Source organism: Camelina sativa, chromosome 5 (assembly GCF_030686135.1).
Source record: "Camelina sativa cultivar CO46 ecotype springtype chromosome 5, ASM3068613v1".
Lineage (NCBI taxonomy): Eukaryota > Viridiplantae > Streptophyta > Magnoliopsida > Brassicales > Brassicaceae > Camelina > Camelina sativa.
The window spans coordinates 8,222,620-8,241,699 of NC_141884.1; the positions used below are offsets into that span (position 1 = coordinate 8,222,620).

The following is a 19,080-nucleotide window of genomic DNA, read 5'->3' on the forward strand; positions in this document are numbered from 1 at the left end:
TTTTTTAAAAACCTTTTAAATATTAAGAAATTTTTAAAATTTAAAAATTATAATATTTTGAAACCTTTTAAAAGCTAATACTTTTAGAAGTTTCAATATTTATAATTTTAAACTTTTAAAAGGTTTCGAAATATAATATTTGAACCTTTTAAGAAGTTTCAATATTTATAATATTTTGAAACTGTTTAAATTTAAAAAATATAAATTTAAAAAAATTTTAAAAGCTAAGAACTTTTAAAAGTTTCAATATTTATAATATTTACACTTTTAAAAATTTTAAAAATTTTAAGATTTTTTTTGAAACTTTTTGAAGTTTTAGTTTGATCAGATAAAAAACCGGATCAAACCGAATAAAACTTTTAAACTTGGACGCTTGATAAATCAAGCTTTCCTGCTCATTCGTTGTTGGAAGCATATTAATCTTATTTATAATTGTTCTGAACCATTGTCTAAAAAATTTCTAGCCGATGTGGGATATTGTACATAGTTCTTTTATTTCCTTATATTTAAAATTTTCCTTTTTTAAAAAAATTCTGAAAATTTTAAAAATGTTAATCAATGGCATGTCAAATCCTAATTGGTCGTTTAAAAAATATCTTAATATAGAAAATTCTGGGAATTTTAAAAATGTTAATTAGTGACATGTCGAATTCTGATTGGATGTTTTAAAGCTTAGGTGGACAGCCTTAGGAGCTTATAACTTCTACTTTTTATTAGTATAGATTACACACTTCATCCAAAAATATCACTAAAATAAGCTTTATCAACAATTAGATCACACATTTCATATAAAAATAATATTATTAACATAATTATTATATTTAAAATTTATTTTTACAATTTATCTTTTAAGTTGGATTATGGGTTTAATATTTAGAGTTTAATTTTGAAGTATAGTGCTGTTTTTGGAGCTTATAGATAATGTGTTTAATTTTTTTTTTAAAACTCATTTTTATGTTATTTATGAGAATTGATCTATGATTTATTTAAAATATAATAAAATATGCTATTAAGTATATATATAATAAAACAAATAGTGGAAAGTGTCACTTAACTCTTAAATCTGTACTATAAAAGGTACACAAAGTAGAGTTTTTGACACTAAAACAAATTAATCGGTCTAATTTCTCTTGATCTCTCTTCATTGACTTTTCAATATCAATAATTCAATATCAATTACTATATGGTTTGCTCATTAACACACACTACTTCAAACAATTTTTTTTTGTAGATTACAAAATATTATTACACAAAAAGAAAAGCGTGTACTGTTTTATATTTGGAATCAATTGTCAACAAACAAAAAAAATCTAAAACTTCTAAGTTTCTACAATGATTTAGAAGGTGAATTTATAGAGAGAAAAACAAAAAGTTTAGGAGAAAAGGTCATCACTATCGTGGTGACGGAAAGAACGAGTATACAAAAAAATAATGGAAAATAATGGCCAACCTTGGTCCGCCCAGGCGCCCACTAGTGTGTGTGTATATATATAAGCTTTACTATACGTTTCCACCTGAAGTCAACAAACTTATTCAGTCTTTGATGGGACACCAGACACACCAATACTAGACAAGCACATAAGAAAATGGTGATGAATCGTGTGATCATAAACTTTATATTCCTAGCGATTGGAAGCTGTGGAGGCCCTCTAATGTTGCGTCTCTACTTCCACAACGGTGGCGCAAGGATCTGGTTCTCTAGCTTCCTCCAAACTGTAGGTTGTCCTCTCATCCTCTTCCCTCTTCTCTTCTCGTTCCTCCGCCGTCGTTGCCTTGAAGAACAAGAAACGACTTCACTTTTCCTCATGAAACCTCCTCTCTTCATCGCCTCTGTCGTCGTTGGTCTGCTCATGGGATTTGACAATTACCTCTACTCTTACGGATTAGCTTATATCCCTGTTTCAACTGCGGCTCTGATCATTTCCGCGCAGCTAGGTTTCACTGCTCTGTTTGCCTTTTTCATGGTGAAGCAAAAGTTCACACCTTTCACTATAAACGCCATTGTTTTGCTCACTGTTGGTGCCGTAGTCCTTGCCATTAACTCTGATAGTGACAAGCTTGCGAACGAGACACACAAGGAGTACGTTGTTGGGTTCCTCATGACCGCTGGTGCAGCTCTTCTCTACGCGTTTATATTGCCCCTCGTGGAGCTTGCTTACAAGAAATCTCGTCAACGAGTCACGTATACGCTCGTGCTCGAGTTCCAGATGGTCTTGTGCTTTGTTGCTACTTGCTTCTGCCTTGTGGGGATGCTAGCTTCTGGCGATTTCAAGGTAAGAAATATGCTTCTTTTTATTCATGTCATCTTTGAGATGAACAAAGTAGGGTTTTGAGAATCATGAATTGGGTTCTTTGAGACTTTTTCTTGTTCTTCAAGGCGACGACGGCGGAGGTAGATGTTTATGGAACCCTAAAAGGAAGGGTTTTTTATCTAATGAAGATCTGGGATCTTTGAATTTCTTGATGCATACGTAAATGGGAAAATGTTTTAAACTGGCAGGTGATAGCAAGAGAGGCAAGAGACTTTAAGCTTGGAGAGTCTTTGTACTATGTGGTGGTTGTGTTCACGGCCGTGATCTGGCAAGCGTTTTTCGTGGGAGCTATTGGGTTGATCTTCTGTGTATCGTCTCTGGTCTCTGGAATTATGGTTAGTGCTCTGCTTCCGGTGACGGTGGTCTTGGCTGTTATTTGCTTCCAGGAGAAGTTTCAGGCGGGGAAAGGTGTCGCTTTGGCTCTCTCCCTCTGGGGATCCGTCTCTTACTTCTATGGACAGATTAAATCCGAGGAGAAGACTAAGGCTCAAGAGACACAGGAGACACAACTGTCTCAGCTTCCAGTTACTGATTCTGTAGCTTAAAAAGCACATGACATGTCACAGTTTGTTTTGTATTAATGATGTCTGTAAAAATCAACAAAGTCAATATCTGTATTACTTAAAAAGCAAAATGTCATTACACTTCACACGTTTTATTTTTAATACAGATGTTGTTGACATGTAAAGGAAACCTATACTACAAAGTCATTGACCGACCGCTGGAAAGCTTACGAGACGTCGAGATATCAGTTCCTTGTGCTGTTTTTCAACCATTCTAGATACTTGTCGCTCCCACCAGTGATAGGCAATGCAATTACTTCTGGCACACTAAGGAAACAAGTAAACCATGTTTATTAACTTAGCTTGTGTGATTACTAAGGACAAGGCAACAAGGCATTCGCATTACTCATGTTTTTTTGAAATGCGAAACATGTCATAGAACAAGGCTTACTCGTATTCATGATTTGCATTGACGTGCTCGGTTAGAGACTCTAGAAGGGATTGCCTTGTTTTGATTATCAGGAGCTCCTCGGAATCACTCTGAACCTGAAGCCAAAAGGATTGAGATTATGTGCAATGTATTCAGAGATCAGCTAGCATAAATAGTTCAGATTCAAGATGAACAATGTTCCAAGCAAAATAAAGGTTGTATACATCTGGTGATACAGACTACGCACACTGTCTTTTATGGATATAAAGAGGGTTAATCATCATTTGGGATAAAAATAGTTTTGCATGTATTGATCCCTACTTACCTTTCCCTCCCACTCGTAGACCGATTCAACGCCTGCATCCAATGAAACAAACATAAACATCTTCTAGTGACTGAACTAGTAGTATTCAAAACCACAGAACATGCCAGCAAACAAAGAAGCCAGAGCTATATCGACAGATTAGAAAGCATGGACAGAGCATGAAACAGACTAAATATAGCTTCTAGTCTTTCTTGATTCTGACCACCAAGTGGTTATTAGGCTAGCAAATAAGATTTCTAACAAAATCTTGCTGGCAGATTTCATCTGTTTACTCAACTAACTGAAGTTCAGACTGAAAACAAAGGCGTAAGAGGGTAACACAAGAAAAAGGGAAGTACCAGGCACAATGTTTACACACGCTGCAAGCTTTTCTTGGACTATGCTGTTAGCCAACTTCTTTCCTGCCAATGAAACAAATAGTTAAAAAGAGTAAGAACTCGTAAGAACAGCATCAACCACCACTGAGAGACAAAATGATCAGAATACTAAAAACGTTTAAACACCAAAAGCAAAAACCTGCTTCTCTGTTAGGAACAGTGACATAAACAACAATGCTGGGCACAGTTTTGCTGCTCTCCTCCATTTTAATTGATGAAGAAGAAGCCTTACTGCTAAACTTAGACCTACAATTTTGCGATTTTATGAGATTTATAACAAGAAGAAACAAAAAAAAAATATCAACTTTATTCGAAAAAGGCTTAACCTTAAGAGAGGAACAACAGACAAGGACTGTGCACAGCCCGATCTGAAGGAAGACGAAGAAAGAGAGGAGATAGAGAGAGTCGAAAGCACGCAAAACGCGCCGATGAACGGAAAACTCCGTCGAGATCTTATTAACGCCGATGATACTCTAGTGCTCAGAGACGAGGCCATCAACGGGGGTGTTGTAATCTCAACCGGGTTTAGAGTTTTTATCTGGAAGATGCTATAAAATGTCCTTAATTGTAATAACAAAATAGTTTTGGGTTCTAACTGCAATTTCTTGATAATAATAAAAATTGATTCTTTTATCTCAATTCTAAAGTGAGGAGAGGATTGTGAACTGAGGGTTTTGTTCGCAGTGGAGGATGTGGTGTTACGATTGGGGAGACGGTCATGGCTCTGATTTCTTCGACTTCGATTTGGAGAACTTCAAGGTAAACAACCAAATTCGAGGATTTGTTTGGTTTAAAATTGTTAAAAGTTTCGGTTTTTAATTTTTGGGGTGAATTGGGTGGGTGGGTGTTGCAGGATCACTACAAAGTTCTTGAATTGAACTGCGACGCTTCTGATGATGAGATTCGTTCCAGCTTTATTCGTCTTGCACTGGTTCCTTTCTCTCTCTCTTTTCCCCTTCTAGTTTTTACCATTTCGTACAAAACTCTAGTTCTTCAGTAATGGGAGTTTGGCATTTTTGTGTTTGGTTGTGTTGCAGAAATGGCATCCGGACAAATTTAAAGAAGAGGATTCTGCTACTTCTAGGTTTCAAGAAATCAACGAGGCTTATCAAGGTTTTGGTTTTCTCTTTCTCTCTTTGGCTCTTTTTAGTGATTAGTAGTTTAGTACTTGTAGATGTAGTTGTGTTTGACAACAGTTTCTTTCTTGTTAAGGTAGGCTTTGAAGTAGTAAGCTTTAGAACTTGAGTGTTTGGAGTGAGTTTTGTTTCATTGGCCCTTGTTATATCTTCTTCTTCTTCTAACTCTGTTGTGCAAAATGTATAAAACTGAAGAAGATTTTTACTGGTCTCTCTAGGGGAAAGGAATCTGTTTTCATTTTAGCCATTGGATCTGTAATTGGTTTTCTATCAACTTTTAACTATAAAGATTGTGATCATTTGTTCAACAGTACTGAGCGACCCATTTACAAGGAAGGAGTACGACAAGAAAAGGATGCGCCGTATTTACCAGCACAACACGGTAAACAAGAGTTAGTTAGTTATTTCAATTGAGTGAGCGATTACTTTCAAAGCTTCTAGGTTTCTTGATAAATCCCCATGTAATTTGTCTATGTTGCAGGAACTATTGAGTGAGTACAAGGAGCTCATACTGACTTGCAATGGCCTTGGGATGAAGCATTACCTTTGGTAAAATTAGTAAATTAAGATTAGGTGATGATATGTAATCAGTTTGTTTGATGATGGAATTAGCATATGTAGCAGGGTTTGAGTTTAGGATCATCAGCAGGGTTGAGTTTTGTGAGAGAGAAAGAGCATCAATTAGCACTAAATCAAGTTTTTATTTTCTCTACTTACACATTACAATCAAATGGTTTTAGTCATCTCTCCATCAACCATTATATCTGTGTATCAGTTGCATAATACCAAAAAGACCTCATCATGGAAAGTGATGATGACTGAGCTGAGTCACTTACAAGCTAGTAAATCTAACCCTTGAAAGGGTTTTGTAATCTTGCATCCTTCCCCAAGTGAAATGTCTCTATACTCTACATTGGCAAATCTTCTCTGTAAAAGTGAAGTAAAGAGAAACCAAGTCGGTTATTCAAAAATTGGGTGGGCTTTAAAACCCCAGGGGCTTAAGGCTTAAGATGTACCAAAATTGCAGAAATATAAAAAATACGAGAAAAAATAAAATTGCAAAGGAATCAAACAAAGTGGAATAATAAAGGAAGAGACGAGCGAGAGAAGATAAAGAGAAGAAGAGAGAAAGGGTTCTTCTAGATCTTTCTTTGCGTTCCCCTCCTGCTATAGACCAAGCGAAACATCTTCTTCATCCAACTCTACAGAGATGAAGCGATCAATCGAAGAAGTCGTCGGATCTACCTCCCTCGATTCCTCCTCTATTACTAAGAAGCCTGTCTTTCTCACTAAAGCTCAGCGCGAAGAATTAGCCCTAAAACGCCGCCAAGACCAAATCTCCGAGCAACGTCTCCGCCGCGAGCAAATTACTCCCTCCGAGCCCGAGACTGAAGAAGACGTTAACGGAGACAACACCAATCGGGACAAGGATCGAGACCGAGATCGGGATCGAGAATCTCGTGACCACGACAGGGAGAGAGACAGAGGGCGAGATCGAGATCGAGACCGTGGTAGGGATAGAGACAGAGAGCGAGAACGAGAACGAGAACGAGAACGAGAGAGAGACCGTGAGCGTGACCGTCGTGAACGAGATCGTGAACCGGATCGGAGAAATAGAGATAAGGAGAGAGAGGAGGAGGCTAAGGCTAGGGAGAAGGCTAGGGTTGAGAAATTAGTTGAGAGAGAGAAGGAGAAGGAACTCGACGCCATTAAGGAACAGTATCTCGGAGGTAAGAAGCCGAAGAAGAGAGTTATAAGGCCAAGCGAGAAGTTTCGTTTCTCTTTCGATTGGGAAAACACTGAGGACACTTCTAGAGATATGAACGTTCTCTACCAAAACCCTCACGAAGCTCAGCTTCTCTTTGGTAGAGGGTTTCGTGCTGGTATGGACCGTCGTGAGCAGAAGAAACAAGCTGCCAAGCATGAGAAAGAGATGCGTGACGAGATTCGTAAGAAAGATGGTATTGTTGAGAGACCAGAGGAAGCTGCTGCTCAGAGAGTGCGTGAAGAAGCTGCTGACACTTACGACTCTTTTGATATGAGGGTTGATAGGCATTGGAGTGATAAGAGACTAGAGGAGATGACTGAAAGGGATTGGCGTATTTTTAGAGAAGATTTTAATATCTCTTACAAGGGTTCGAGGATTCCTCGTCCTATGAGGAGCTGGGAAGAGAGTAAGCTTACTTCTGAGCTTCTGAAAGCTGTGGAGAGAGCTGGATACAAGAAACCTTCTCCTATTCAAATGGCAGCTATACCACTTGGACTGCAACAGCGTGATGTTATAGGCATTGCAGAGACTGGTTCTGGTAAGACTGCTGCTTTTGTTTTGCCTATGTTAGCTTACATATCTAGATTGCCACCTCTGACTGAAGAGAATGAGACTGAGGGACCTTATGCTGTGGTTATGGCCCCTACTAGGGAGCTTGCTCAGCAGATTGAGGAGGAAACTGTTAAGTTTGCTCATTATTTAGGGTTTAGGGTGACTTCTATTGTTGGTGGTCAGTCGATTGAGGAGCAGGGGTTGAAGATTACACAAGGGTGTGAGATTGTGATTGCCACTCCTGGTCGTTTGATTGATTGTCTTGAGAGGCGGTATGCTGTGTTGAACCAGTGTAACTATGTGGTTCTTGATGAGGCTGATCGGATGATAGACATGGGTTTCGAGCCGCAAGTTGCAGGTGTGTTAGATGCGATGCCTTCTAGTAATTTGAAACCCGAGAACGAAGAAGAAGAGCTTGATGAAAAGAAGATTTACAGAACCACGTATATGTTCAGTGCTACAATGCCTCCTGGGGTTGAACGGCTTGCTAGGAAGTACTTGAGGAACCCGGTTGTCGTCACCATTGGTACTGCAGGAAAGGCCACGGATTTGATTTCGCAGCACGTGATTATGATGAAAGAGTCCGAAAAATTCTTCAGGTTGCAGAAACTGCTCGACGAGATGGGTGATAAGACTGCCATTGTCTTTGTTAACACTAAGAAAAACGTAGACTCTATTGCTAAGAATCTGGATAAGGCTGGGTACCGTGTCACGACCTTACATGGTGGGAAATCACAAGAGCAGAGAGAAATCAGCTTGGAAGGTTTCAGAGCAAAGAGATACAACGTTCTCGTTGCGACAGATGTTGTAGGACGTGGAATTGATATTCCCGATGTGGCTCACGTCATAAACTACGACATGCCTAAACATATAGAGATGTATACACATCGTATCGGACGTACAGGACGTGCTGGGAAGAGTGGTGTTGCGACTTCGTTCTTGACTCTTCATGATACCGAGGTCTTCTATGATCTGAAGCAGATGCTTGTTCAGAGCAACAGTTCGGTGCCTCCTGAGCTGGCGAGGCATGAAGCATCCAGATTCAAACCTGGTACGGTTCCTGATAGACCCCCAAGACATAGTGACACTGTCTATATAAATTGAGTCGCTAGGCTCCTCTGGATTTGTTGTTAAATTTCCCAGTTACGTTTTACCCTTTGGGATGGATAATTATGATGTTAGTCGAATGTTTTATCTTTATGATTCGTAGTTTGATAGTGAAGGAAACAAGTAGCAAGTGGGAAAGTTGAAACTTGAGTAACTTTTTATATTTTTAGTACTGGTTTTTGTTCAAGAAAAGTATGTTCGATTCTCGTAAATTTTTTTTTTTCACATTTATATCTTCCCTTTGTGTTTTAAATTGAAAACTGATGCTCGAGAATTAGTAAATCTGTCAAGACGATTTGCTAAGCAAAGCAAGAGACCATTCAGGGTTTTTTAGAAAATGTGTAATATTTTCTTTTGTACGTAATCCCTGGCGGTCCTTAAGGTCGACATTTCTACTATGTTATATGAGGGTTTCTACTTCTTAGTGTGGGATATTTTCTGTGTATGACGCTGTAACAAATAACACCAGTTTCATTTGCTTATTCTTAGACATAAAAGCATTTATTCTTTATTCAACATAAACCATAAAAAAACCAGCTAAAACCACATCACTTTGTTTGACCATTACAATAAGAAAATACGAATCTCTCTGCAGAGACTGCCTCCATAGCTAGCGAGCTCCTATGGACCTGCAGGACGAGGAGCAAATGATGCTGAACCCATTGCAACGGAACCTGAGCTAGCTCTTATGGGTGCACGAGAAAGCACACAAAAGTGAAGCTTGAAACCATAAGGATCCCAATACATTCCAACCACATCGCCTCCCTTCAGAGCTCTTCTCACCACAAAATCCTTATGCCATCCATTGAGGAGAATATAGCTTGTAGAGTCGGGCCATTTCATAAGAACCAGGTTGTGCATAGTAGAAGTGTCGTCATCATACACGTCGACTGTTAAGCCAGGGCCTTCTTCGAGTACTACCCCTTGATCAGACACAGGGAGGTACCTCAGAATGTCGCTACGTACAAAGCTTTCGGTTAGAAAAAGATGGTTGATATAGCCATGATTGCTTTCGGTTATTTCCTGCTTGATGGTCCATGGATCGGTGTAGAGAGTTAGTTTTGTTGAGACATTGTGCCGCGCCTCCTCTCTTTTCTCTTCGTACGTCATAAACCTCATCCTCGCCAGGTTTATTTTCTCTTCAGCTTGCTCATTGTCTGCTGGGCCACAAGCAACCTTGGGGTCATGTAGCTTCTCATACGGAAACAGATCCAGGGTGACCAAACTCTTATCCATGATCGAAGAAAAGTGAAAACCTGACCAAAGCATGTAGCTGGATCAAATTTTTTTTTTTTTTTTTCTAAATCATGCACAATATATTTTTATAATAAAAATGTCAATTTAAATGATTATCTACTTAAATCATTTGTTACTGGATCCGAAATTTATAATGGAATCTGAAAAGCTTGTTATACACTTCACAGAATTTTTAAATTTGTGCAAAAAAAATAATATATATATATATATATATATATATATATATATCAATATGAAATAATTTAAAATCATGTTGAGGATCTCGTCTTATAAGTGTGGTATTTAGAATAACCTTAAGATTATGATTTAAAATGAAAAACAATTTGATATTACATTCTATGATAAAATTTAAATAATTTAGTTCTAATATTATTTAAATATTTCTTACAAACCTTGATACTAATGTTTATGACATATCCAAATACGAATAATTATTCTCAGATCTAGATATACTTAACTTTTAGATATCTGATATGCAACCCAATATGAATATTACTAAGACCAATTCCAACCCATCTCCATTTCCATTTTCATAATAGAGTTTGGAGTCAATTTTGCTCCAACCCATCTTCATTTTCATCTCCAAAATAGAGATCTCCATTTTTTTCTCTATATTTGGAGACCTCTTTTTTTTTTTCTTTACACTATAATTTGGAGATCTCTATTTTTTACTCCAAAATAGAGTATAGTTGGAGTAAAATCCAACTTTAAAATAGAATTACTCCATTTTTAAGAAAAAAATGGAGATATGGGTTGGAGATGCCCTAAGATCGAATATGCTATACACTGCATGACAAAATCTTATGGTATATGAAATTTGCTTAATGTACAAAACTCATACTTCACAATCGAAAACAATATATTAGCATAAAATTAATGAATTAAAAAAGGCCAACCTGTGCCACGAAGATGCAATGCGTTTATAAGGAGGCGATCATGTATTAGTTTTGTGAAGTGTTTTTTTTTTTTTTTTTTTTCAGTTGTGAAGTATTTTCTTATTGCAAATTAATGTTTATATAGACATTGAGTGTTGAACTAAAAATAAAGTTCATTACTTAAAAAACAATATACATTTATTATACTTCCGAAGTATTTTTTGACTAAATATTAGAATATACCGGTAATTATGGCAATAGAATATAGATTATATTCACACGTGTAAATATATAATAATCATGTTATGTAGTTTTAAGGTTTTTTATTAATAAGAATTACTTGCTTTTCTCTCCTTTTTGGGGGAAGGAGAAGTTGAACTCTAGTGTTTGAAATACAGAAAATGTGTAAAAAGAAAACCTTTATCTTTTACAAAAACATATAAATTTTTTTTATTTCTTTGTGGAATTTTAAACTCTCAACTTTTAGTAGAAAGTAAAATAAATCCTAGTAAAAATCAAATTGATCCTTATTTTTAAAAACAGATAAATAAAAACAATATTAGGATTTAATATTTCTAAATTTGAGTCTCCAAATATTATTTCAAAACTGTATTTTTCAGATATTAAATTAATTCAACATTTCTTATTTTATTATGACCATGCAATCAACTTTATACTATTAAAAAATATATCATGTAAGCTATACAAATTTAGAAGTAGCATGTTCGGTCTTTTTGGTTCAAAATTTTCCTAGTTTTTTAGATCTTGGATTTAAGAAACGGATCAAACTTATTATAACAAAATTCAGACTTGGATTTGGTTCAGTTGTGGATTAAAAAATCATTTAAAATGATTAATTAAATTTAAAAGTGTATGTCTTGCATATCTTAATTTTTTGTATTAAATTTTTTTAAAAATAAATTTTAATGAATGTTAATTTAGTTTATTCCATAAACAAAATTTGTGTGACTCAACCAAATAAACATTTATTGACATAAATTATTATTTAATTTGGTTTAAATATTTATATAGCGCTCGATGTATTATTAAATTGGTTTGATTTCATATTAAAGAATTCTTTCATTTAAGCTGAATAAATCATCATTATTATTAAAAATTTCTAAATGTAATAAAATATATCATGTAAAACATAAAATGATTAATTTTGCCGAAATCATCAATCAAACACAAAGTCGAAACAAAATAAATTTTATATATTGTTTTGATATGTTTTCCTAAATATAGAATCAATTATCCGAGCCAACAAATTTATTTAGCTCACGTAAAAAATTTGTAATGGTAACAAATGCATCAAAATTAATCCAATGTGAAGAAAATTATGCGAATGTAATTAAATGCTAAAGTTGAGTAAAAAAAAGAAGAATCTCTTTCGACGGCTCTCTCTCTCAGCTCATTGCTCGACTAGTTAGGGTTCTTGTGCACGTGAAAGCACACGAAAGTGGAGCCTCGAAGCAAAACGATCCCAAAGTAGTCCAATTTTGTCTCCTTTTCTCAAACATCTCTTACGAACAAAATACATACGCCATCCACCGTTTAAAACATAACCATTCAACGTGGTCCATCTCTTTAGAAGCAGCTGGAACGTCGAGTCAGTGTCGTGGTCATACACATCGACCGTGATTCCTAACCCTTCGTGTACCTTAATCTGATCCTCCTTATTGAGGTATTTGATGATGTGGTCCTCTATGGGGCGAGTATGAAGAAGAAGACGGCTAAGCGGGCCAAGATCGCTAGTGGTTAGTACCTTCTTGAGGATCCACGGATCTTTGAAGAGTGTTAGCTCTGTTGAAACACCATACCATTCGTCCGTTTCCCTTTCTTCACTCGAGAGACTCCTCAATCGCTTAGTCTTTCTTTCTTTTCTGGTTAATTTGTTGTCGCTTTGTGAGCAAGAAACCTTGGGCGGATCATCATGGTTCCTCTTCCTCTTCTTACGGTCTTCACAAGACGACAAACAGAGAGTGGTGGAGACCGAACTCTCTTTAGGGTTTTCCGATGAATTGCCGTAGACCAAGTGTTGAGTAGTCGATGTAGCAGAGGGAGGAGCCATCATCATCATCATTGCCGAGGATTGAAGGTCTTGTGGTGTTTTTTGCGGACTTTGCATCATTCTCTTTTGATTTGATTTGAGACTCTGGAATGTAGATAGAGAGGTATATATTCTTTTTGTTTTCAGGTATTTTCCTGTTTCAAAAAGGAAATTCATTTGTTGTCGAGAAAAATAAAGGAAAAGATTTGTATTTTAGTTTTGCCAATTACATCTGTTCTGCGGTGAATTAGTGTTAAGATTTTAATGCGGTTGGCTGTTTTTAATCACAATTTTATTTCATTTAGATCATATAGATGGGCTTAGCTAGTAGGCCCATGATATAACCCACCCAAATACAGCTCTATTTCCATTAGCACTAAGCTCTGTTTGGTGGAGTAATGAAACGACTATGTTTTATGCTCTGTTTTTTTTTACTTTCTAGGCTCTGTTTAGAGGTTTGATTCGTTTCTTTGTCCCACATCGAAGCGTGAGGAATAAGTTTTGTTGTTTATATAACGCTAGAGATCATTGATGGTCACGACCTAGCTATAGGCTCGTACCTCTGTGTCCTTGGTTTCCGAGGAGACAGGCCCTTAAACCTGGATGATGACATATAGCCGTGCGACCTGAGTGTGATTGACGGCTGTGTCTCCTTCGGGATTCTCGGTGCTGTAGACGATTCGCCACCCGATTAGGGCTTCCTCTCCGGGGTGGTCAGATGGTTGTCTGATGCCAGCCGGTGTGCGACTTCAGTGTGATTGACGGCTGTGTCTCCTTCGGGATTCTCTGCGCTGTAGACGATTCGCCACCCGGTTAGGTCTTCCTTTCCAGGATTGGTCGCACCCGGTTAGGTCTTCCTTCGCAGGGTTTGTCGCACGGTTGTCTGACAGGTTAACTTTTTTTGCCTCTTTTTCCCCCTTAAACTTATTGGATTAGAGTGTTGTCGATTGTTTTACTTTTGTCTAATTCTCTAGGGTTGGTTAAGACTTCTCAGAACATTCATGCGTCTGATTCTCGTCAAAGGCATCAGTTTGGTATAGCAATGGTTTTGTATGGACGATTTGCTTACTTGAATGGAGAGAGTTATGAGACTCAAGTTTGTAAGCTTTACACTATGAAGACCTACCTTGACAAGGACCGAAACTGTCAAATGAATCATGAATGTAATGAGCTAATTCATTCAGTGAAGCTAGCTTGGTTGGCACCACTAGTGGTTGGTATTTGGTAAAGGAGCTTTCGGGGTACAATTTACGAATCTCTTTGTGCAGAGAAGTCTCTAGGAGACATAGTGACACTGTCTATATAAATTGAGTCGCTAGGCTCCTCTGGATTTGTTCTTATATTTCCCAGTCACGTTTTACCCTTTGGGATAGTTATGATGTTAGCAGTGCCGGCTTAACTAGGTGGGCGGATAGTGCGACCGCTCCGGGTACATAAATTAAAAGGGCATATACGTATAAGAAAAGGGGTACAAAAAAAAATTTGTAATTTAAAGAGGCACAAAAAAAAACTTTGTAAGTTAAAGGGGTACAAAAAAAAAATTTGTAAGCTAGAAAGGGGCACAAAAAAAAATTATATGAACCAAAGAGAACCAAAAAAACAATTAGTAAGTTTTTTTATAGGTTAAAGGGTATTTTTTTTTTAGTTTGCCCAGGAGCATATAATATGTTTAAGTCGGCACTGGATGTTAGTCGCATGTTTTATCTCTATGATTCGTAGTTTGATAGTGAAGGAAACAAGTAGCAAGTGGGAAAGTTGAAACTTGAGTAACTTTTTATATTTAGTACTGGTTTTTTTGTTCAAGAAAAGTATGTTCGATTCTCGTTTTTTTTCTTTTCACATTTATATCTTCTCTTTGTGTTTTAAATTGAAAATTGATGCTTGAGAATTAGTAAATCTATCAAGACGATAAGCTAAACAAGCAACAGACCATTCAGTTTTTTGGTTATGTGGCAATCAATGACTTTGCGAAGACGCTGTAACAAATTATTATAGTTTCATTGCTTATTCTTAAACATAAAAGCATTTATTCTTTATTCAACATAAACCACATAAAACCACATCACTTTGTTTGACCATTACAATAAGAAAATACGAATCTCTCTGCAGACACAGCCTCCATAGCTAGGGAGCTCCTATGGACCTGCAAAACAAGGAGCAAATGATGTTGAACCCATTGCTGCGTAACCTGAGCTAGCTCTTATTGGTGCACGAGAAAGCACACGAAAATGAAGCTTGAAACCATAAGGATCCCAATACATTCCAATCACATCGCCTTCCTTCAAAGCTCTTCTCACGACAAAATCCATACGCCATCCATTGAGGAGAACGTAGCTTTCACACTTGTGCCATTTCTTGAGAACCACGTTGTGCATAGAAGCAGTGTCGTCATCATACGCCTCGAGTGATAGTCCAAAGCCGTCTTCGAGTATCCTTTGATCAGACACAGAGAGGTATCTCAGAATGTGGCTACGCACAGTGCTTCCGTTTAGGAAAAGACGGTTGAGATAGCCAAGACTTGTTTTGGTCATTTCCTTCTTGATGGTCCATGGATCGGTGTAGAGAGTTAGGTTTGTTGAGACATTGTGCCGCTCCTCCTCTTTTATTTCTTCATCCGTCATAAATCTCATCCACGCCAGGTTTGTTTTTTCTTCGGGTTGCTTATTGCCTGTTGGTCCACAAACACCCATGGGATCATGTGGCTCGCACGGAAACAGATCAAGGGTGACCAAACTCTTGCAATGAGTATTTGACGCTGAAATGGGAGCCATATCCATGATCGGCAAAAAGTGAAAAACCTGACCAAAGGATGTATATAGTTGGACCAAAACTCTTTTTTAAAATCACAGTATATTTTATACGGTAAAATTTTAGATTATTTACTTCTATTATCATTTTTAATTATTTTTTACAAATCTGGATACCAATGTTTATGACGAATCCAAATATGAATCATTGTTTTCAGATTGAAATATACTAAACTTTTAGTCATCAGATTAGTATCTAGATCTGTAACTCTTTATGAAACTCATATTTTATCAAATATTTGAATATGAAATTTTGCTAATGCATACAACTCGAACTTCTCAATTAAAAATAAAAATATTATGGTAAAACTCACGAACAAAAAACAATGGATGAGAGGCCAACCTACCCAAGAATTAATATGTGATCGATGCGTCTATAAGGAAGCGATCATCGTTTTTATATGGTAACAGTTTGTGAAGTTTTATTTTACAGAATTTGTCATTGCAAACTATGTTTATATAGCCATGTTGAGTACTCAAAAAATAGTATACATCTATTATGTTTCCTAAGTGATTGTTTTGACTGAAAAGTATAATGTATGTAAAGGTATTTATGGCAGTATAATAGTATAGATTATGTTGACACGTGGAAATTGCTTTTAACATATTTCTGATTCGTTTGGATTTTTAGTTGTTGAAAGAAAATTAATTGAAAATTAAGTGATTAACTAAAATTGTATTTCTTATATCTTGATTATATATATGTAAATTTGAAATAATATTTTTGATGGCTAAAAAAAAGTAAAAACAAAAAAATGCTAAACTTGAAAAGCCTAAAAAAAAGAAGAATCTCTCTCGATCTCTCTTGCTCCACTCCATTGCTCCAATATAGCTAGTTACTAGTTTAGGGTTCTTCAGATCTACAAAAAGTTATGTAGGTGAACGAGAAAGCACACGAAAGTGGAGCCTCGAAGCGAAACGATCCCAAAATAGTCCAATTTCATCTCCTTTTCTCAAACCTCTTCTACGGACAAAATACATAGGCCATCCTCCGTTTAAAACGTAACTATTCAACTTGGCCCATCTCTTTAGAAGCAGCTGGTATGTAGAGTCAGTGTCGTGGTCATACACATCGACCGTGATTCCTAACCCTTCTTGGACCATATTTTGGTCATCCTCGTTGAGATATATGATGATGTGGTTCTCAATGGGGGCAGTATGAAGAAGAAGACGGCTAAGCTGGCCAAGATCGCTAGTGGTGAGTACTTTCTTGATGATCCAGGGATCTTTGAAGAGTTTTAGTTCTGTTGAAACACCATTCCATTCGTCTTTTTCCCTTTCTTTATTCGTGAGGTTCCTCATTCGCTTAATCTTTCTTTCTTGATTGGTTAATTCGTTGTCGCTTGGTGTGCAAGAAACCTTGCGATCATCAGGATTCATCTTCCTCTTCTTAGGGTCTTCACAAGAAGACAAACAGAGAGTCGTGGAGACAAAACTCTCTTTAGGGTTTTCCGATGTGTTGCCGTAAAGCAAGTATTGAGTATTCGATGCAGCAGCAGAGGGAGGAGGAGTCCTTTCACAAGACGACAAACAGAGAGTCGTGGAGACCAAACTCTCTTTAGGGGTTTCCGATGAATTGCCGTAGAGCAAGTATTGAGTATTCGATGCAGCAGAGGGAGGAGATTGAGTATTCGATGCAGCAGAGAGAGGAGCCATCTTCATTGCCGAGGATTGAAGATCTTGTGGTGTTTCTTGTGGATTTTTCATCATTCACGTTTGATTCTCTCTACCAGAAGTAACAAGACGTACGTCAAGAGTTTATAATTTTCGACTCGACAAATACAGTTTATATAATACGTATATTAGAATCCACCTTTGCCTTAACTTTTCAGGTATTTCCTGTTTAGAAAAGGAAATTCATTTGTTAACGAGTAAAAGGAAAAGGATTATTTATTTAGTTTCGCTGATTTATGTAAAAAGTACTTTTTTACTAATTTATTTATTTTCGATTCCGCATCGGATTTATGAAGCTGTAATTTTCCATTTCGTGCGTCTTAAGACTTTGGGTGCCAATTCTCTATGTGGTTGGGTCAGTGTTTTTAATCACAAATTTATTTCAATAAGGTAAGAGATATTCAATACAGATGGGCTTAGCTAAGCCCACGAGGCCACGACATAACCCAATACAGCTCGTTTTCTTAAACATGCAAATATGTAATGTGTTCAGCAATTTTTTTTTTTTTGTTGTTAATGTTAGTTTGCTCTTACCTCAAAAAAACAAAGAATAGGGAGCTTTTTTCAACTTATAAGAATTTAGGTGGAGTTCGTGAACCAAAAATTAGGAAAAGATATTTGCAAGAGAAATGAGCATGCATATACACTGCATTCCAAACAAATCTATCAATTTGCCGATTCAGAATCCTCATTGGTTGGTTGGGCGAATATATGTAAGCGGGAGCTACACCGAATTTAGCCACGAAATGTTTAGGTTAGCCGCACAAAAACTCATGACTATTGTATTAGGTAATTATTGTAGCCACTTGTTGCTAGTACGCGCCATTCAGTTGTCGTGGCTATGGATATAATTAACTTGGTAGTTGGTAGTCAATTTTGTAGCTAATGACAACGTAATTTTTTTTTATATAAACAATTCATTCGTGACATGAATTGTCTCTCACAGACATCCAATTCGTATCAATAGAGACTGTTCAATAGTATGTTATGTGCGAACGTCACTCTCACAAACTGTATATAACTATATATGTACTAACGAGTAACGACAACAAATAAAACTGTATAGATCGGTCATCGGTGCACAAAAAAAAAAAAAAAAAAAAAAAACTGTATAGATCTGATGTACAGTGTAATTTAACTTGCCACGTGAAGTAAACAAATTGAATTCAAGCACAAGTTGTTACTCCAAAACAACAACAACAAAAAAAAAAAAAAAACCCCGATCAAAGCGTTCTGCCTCAGATCACGGTTCATATTATCATATGTATCAAAATTAAAGAACTACGACATGCGGTACACCGCAGAACTAAATTATAAATTACTGTATTTTAAATAATAATTTTTAATTTATTTAGTTTTCAAATTTTCCATTAATTAACTTTTTATCTAATTAATTTAGAATTTTGTTTAGAATTTTTTCTTCTTCTTACGTTTTATAAAGTTTATAACCTAATTACATTAAATTTGTTATTCAAATAGAATATAAAATTCTAGATTTGTTTTGTTTTTCAGAATTAAACAGAACTATATGCTTATATAGTATGCTAGTGTATATTTTTATGTGTATTTAATTTTTTTTTTGGAATATTAAGAATGTGTTATAGTATGTGTAATATTTTGTAGTTCATATACTAAATAATTTATAAGTTAATTTTCAAAACTATGATTACAAATCTATAGTATATATGAGATAAACTAATAGTTTTAGTGTTGGTTCTATATTCCAAACCCGCCATGCTAGGCAGGAAACACGTGAAAACTCATTATATGAAACCTGTGTAAATAAAAATTATTTTTAAATATGTAATACAAAATAAAAATAAATCTGTGAGCAAGCAATATCTTTTATATGTTATTATTATTCTTTAAATAAGATATCAAATTGAATGGTAAATATGTTTGTTACC

General features: G+C 36.2%; 4 protein-coding genes and 3 pseudogenes across 6 annotated transcripts; 4 read left to right on the plus strand and 3 right to left on the minus strand.

Annotated features, from left to right (window-relative positions):
- The first annotated feature begins 1,520 nt into the window (after positions 1 to 1,520).
- LOC104786188 (purine permease 2-like) lies at positions 1,521 to 3,000 on the plus strand. Its single transcript, XM_010511539.2, has 2 exons — positions 1,521 to 2,273; positions 2,501 to 3,000. Exons 1-2 carry the CDS (start codon positions 1,587 to 1,589, stop codon positions 2,855 to 2,857), a joined length of 1,044 nt encoding a protein of 347 aa, XP_010509841.1. The 5' UTR covers positions 1,521 to 1,586; the 3' UTR covers positions 2,858 to 3,000.
- Positions 2,909 to 4,443, minus strand: LOC104786191 (protein CutA, chloroplastic). Its single transcript, XM_010511540.3, has 6 exons — positions 4,274 to 4,443; positions 4,087 to 4,193; positions 3,909 to 3,971; positions 3,571 to 3,602; positions 3,267 to 3,361; positions 2,909 to 3,142 (listed from the first exon to the last, which is right to left on the minus strand). Exons 1-6 carry the CDS (start codon positions 4,441 to 4,443, stop codon positions 3,061 to 3,063), a joined length of 549 nt encoding a protein of 182 aa, XP_010509842.1. The 3' UTR covers positions 2,909 to 3,060.
- A 141-nt stretch (positions 4,444 to 4,584) lies between these two features.
- Positions 4,585 to 5,826, plus strand: LOC104786192 (uncharacterized). The gene is made up of 5 exons (XM_010511541.3): positions 4,585 to 4,706; positions 4,801 to 4,878; positions 4,985 to 5,060; positions 5,395 to 5,465; positions 5,565 to 5,826. The coding sequence occupies exons 1-5, from the start codon at positions 4,638 to 4,640 to the stop codon at positions 5,634 to 5,636; spliced, it is 366 nt and encodes a 121-aa protein (XP_010509843.1). The 5' UTR covers positions 4,585 to 4,637; the 3' UTR covers positions 5,637 to 5,826.
- Positions 5,827 to 5,986: 160 nt separating this feature from the next.
- On the plus strand, positions 5,987 to 8,722 carry LOC104786193 (DEAD-box ATP-dependent RNA helicase 21). Its single transcript, XM_087513366.1, has one exon. It carries the CDS (start codon positions 6,294 to 6,296, stop codon positions 8,505 to 8,507), a length of 2,214 nt encoding a protein of 737 aa, XP_087369492.1. The 5' UTR covers positions 5,987 to 6,293; the 3' UTR covers positions 8,508 to 8,722.
- Positions 8,723 to 8,963: 241 nt separating this feature from the next.
- LOC104789011 (B3 domain-containing protein At2g33720 pseudogene) lies at positions 8,964 to 10,750 on the minus strand (annotated as a pseudogene). The gene is made up of 2 exons (XR_015598523.1): positions 10,664 to 10,750; positions 8,964 to 9,766 (listed from the first exon to the last, which is right to left on the minus strand). The product of XR_015598523.1 is annotated as a B3 domain-containing protein At2g33720 pseudogene (transcript).
- Positions 10,751 to 13,229: 2,479 nt separating this feature from the next.
- On the plus strand, positions 13,230 to 13,423 carry LOC109133073 (small nucleolar RNA U3; annotated as a pseudogene).
- A 1,248-nt stretch (positions 13,424 to 14,671) lies between these two features.
- LOC104789014 (B3 domain-containing protein At2g33720 pseudogene) lies at positions 14,672 to 17,161 on the minus strand (annotated as a pseudogene). Its single transcript, XR_015598042.1, has 2 exons — positions 16,706 to 17,161; positions 14,672 to 15,490 (listed from the first exon to the last, which is right to left on the minus strand). The product of XR_015598042.1 is annotated as a B3 domain-containing protein At2g33720 pseudogene (transcript).
- Positions 17,162 to 19,080: the final 1,919 nt, after the last annotated feature.

Coding starts and splice junctions, on each gene's coding strand:
- LOC104786192 (XM_010511541.3), top strand. CDS start 4,638: ATGTGGTGTTACGATTGGGGAGACGGTCATGGCTCTGATTTCTTCGAC. Junction 5,061..5,394: donor AATCAACGAGGCTTATCAAG/GTTTTGGTTTTC, acceptor TTTGTTCAACAG/TACTGAGCGACCCATTTACA. Junction 5,466..5,564: donor GTATTTACCAGCACAACACG/GTAAACAAGAGT, acceptor TCTATGTTGCAG/GAACTATTGAGTGAGTACAA.
- LOC104786191 (XM_010511540.3), bottom strand. CDS start 4,443: ATGGCCTCGTCTCTGAGCACTAGAGTATCATCGGCGTTAATAAGATCT. Junction 3,972..4,086: donor TGTTCCTAACAGAGAAGCAG/GTTTTTGCTTTT, acceptor TTTCATTGGCAG/GAAAGAAGTTGGCTAACAGC. Junction 3,603..3,908: donor GTGTGTAAACATTGTGCCTG/GTACTTCCCTTT, acceptor CATTGGATGCAG/GCGTTGAATCGGTCTACGAG.
- LOC104786193 (XM_087513366.1), top strand. CDS start 6,294: ATGAAGCGATCAATCGAAGAAGTCGTCGGATCTACCTCCCTCGATTCC.
- LOC104786188 (XM_010511539.2), top strand. CDS start 1,587: ATGGTGATGAATCGTGTGATCATAAACTTTATATTCCTAGCGATTGGA. Junction 2,274..2,500: donor TAGCTTCTGGCGATTTCAAG/GTAAGAAATATG, acceptor TTAAACTGGCAG/GTGATAGCAAGAGAGGCAAG.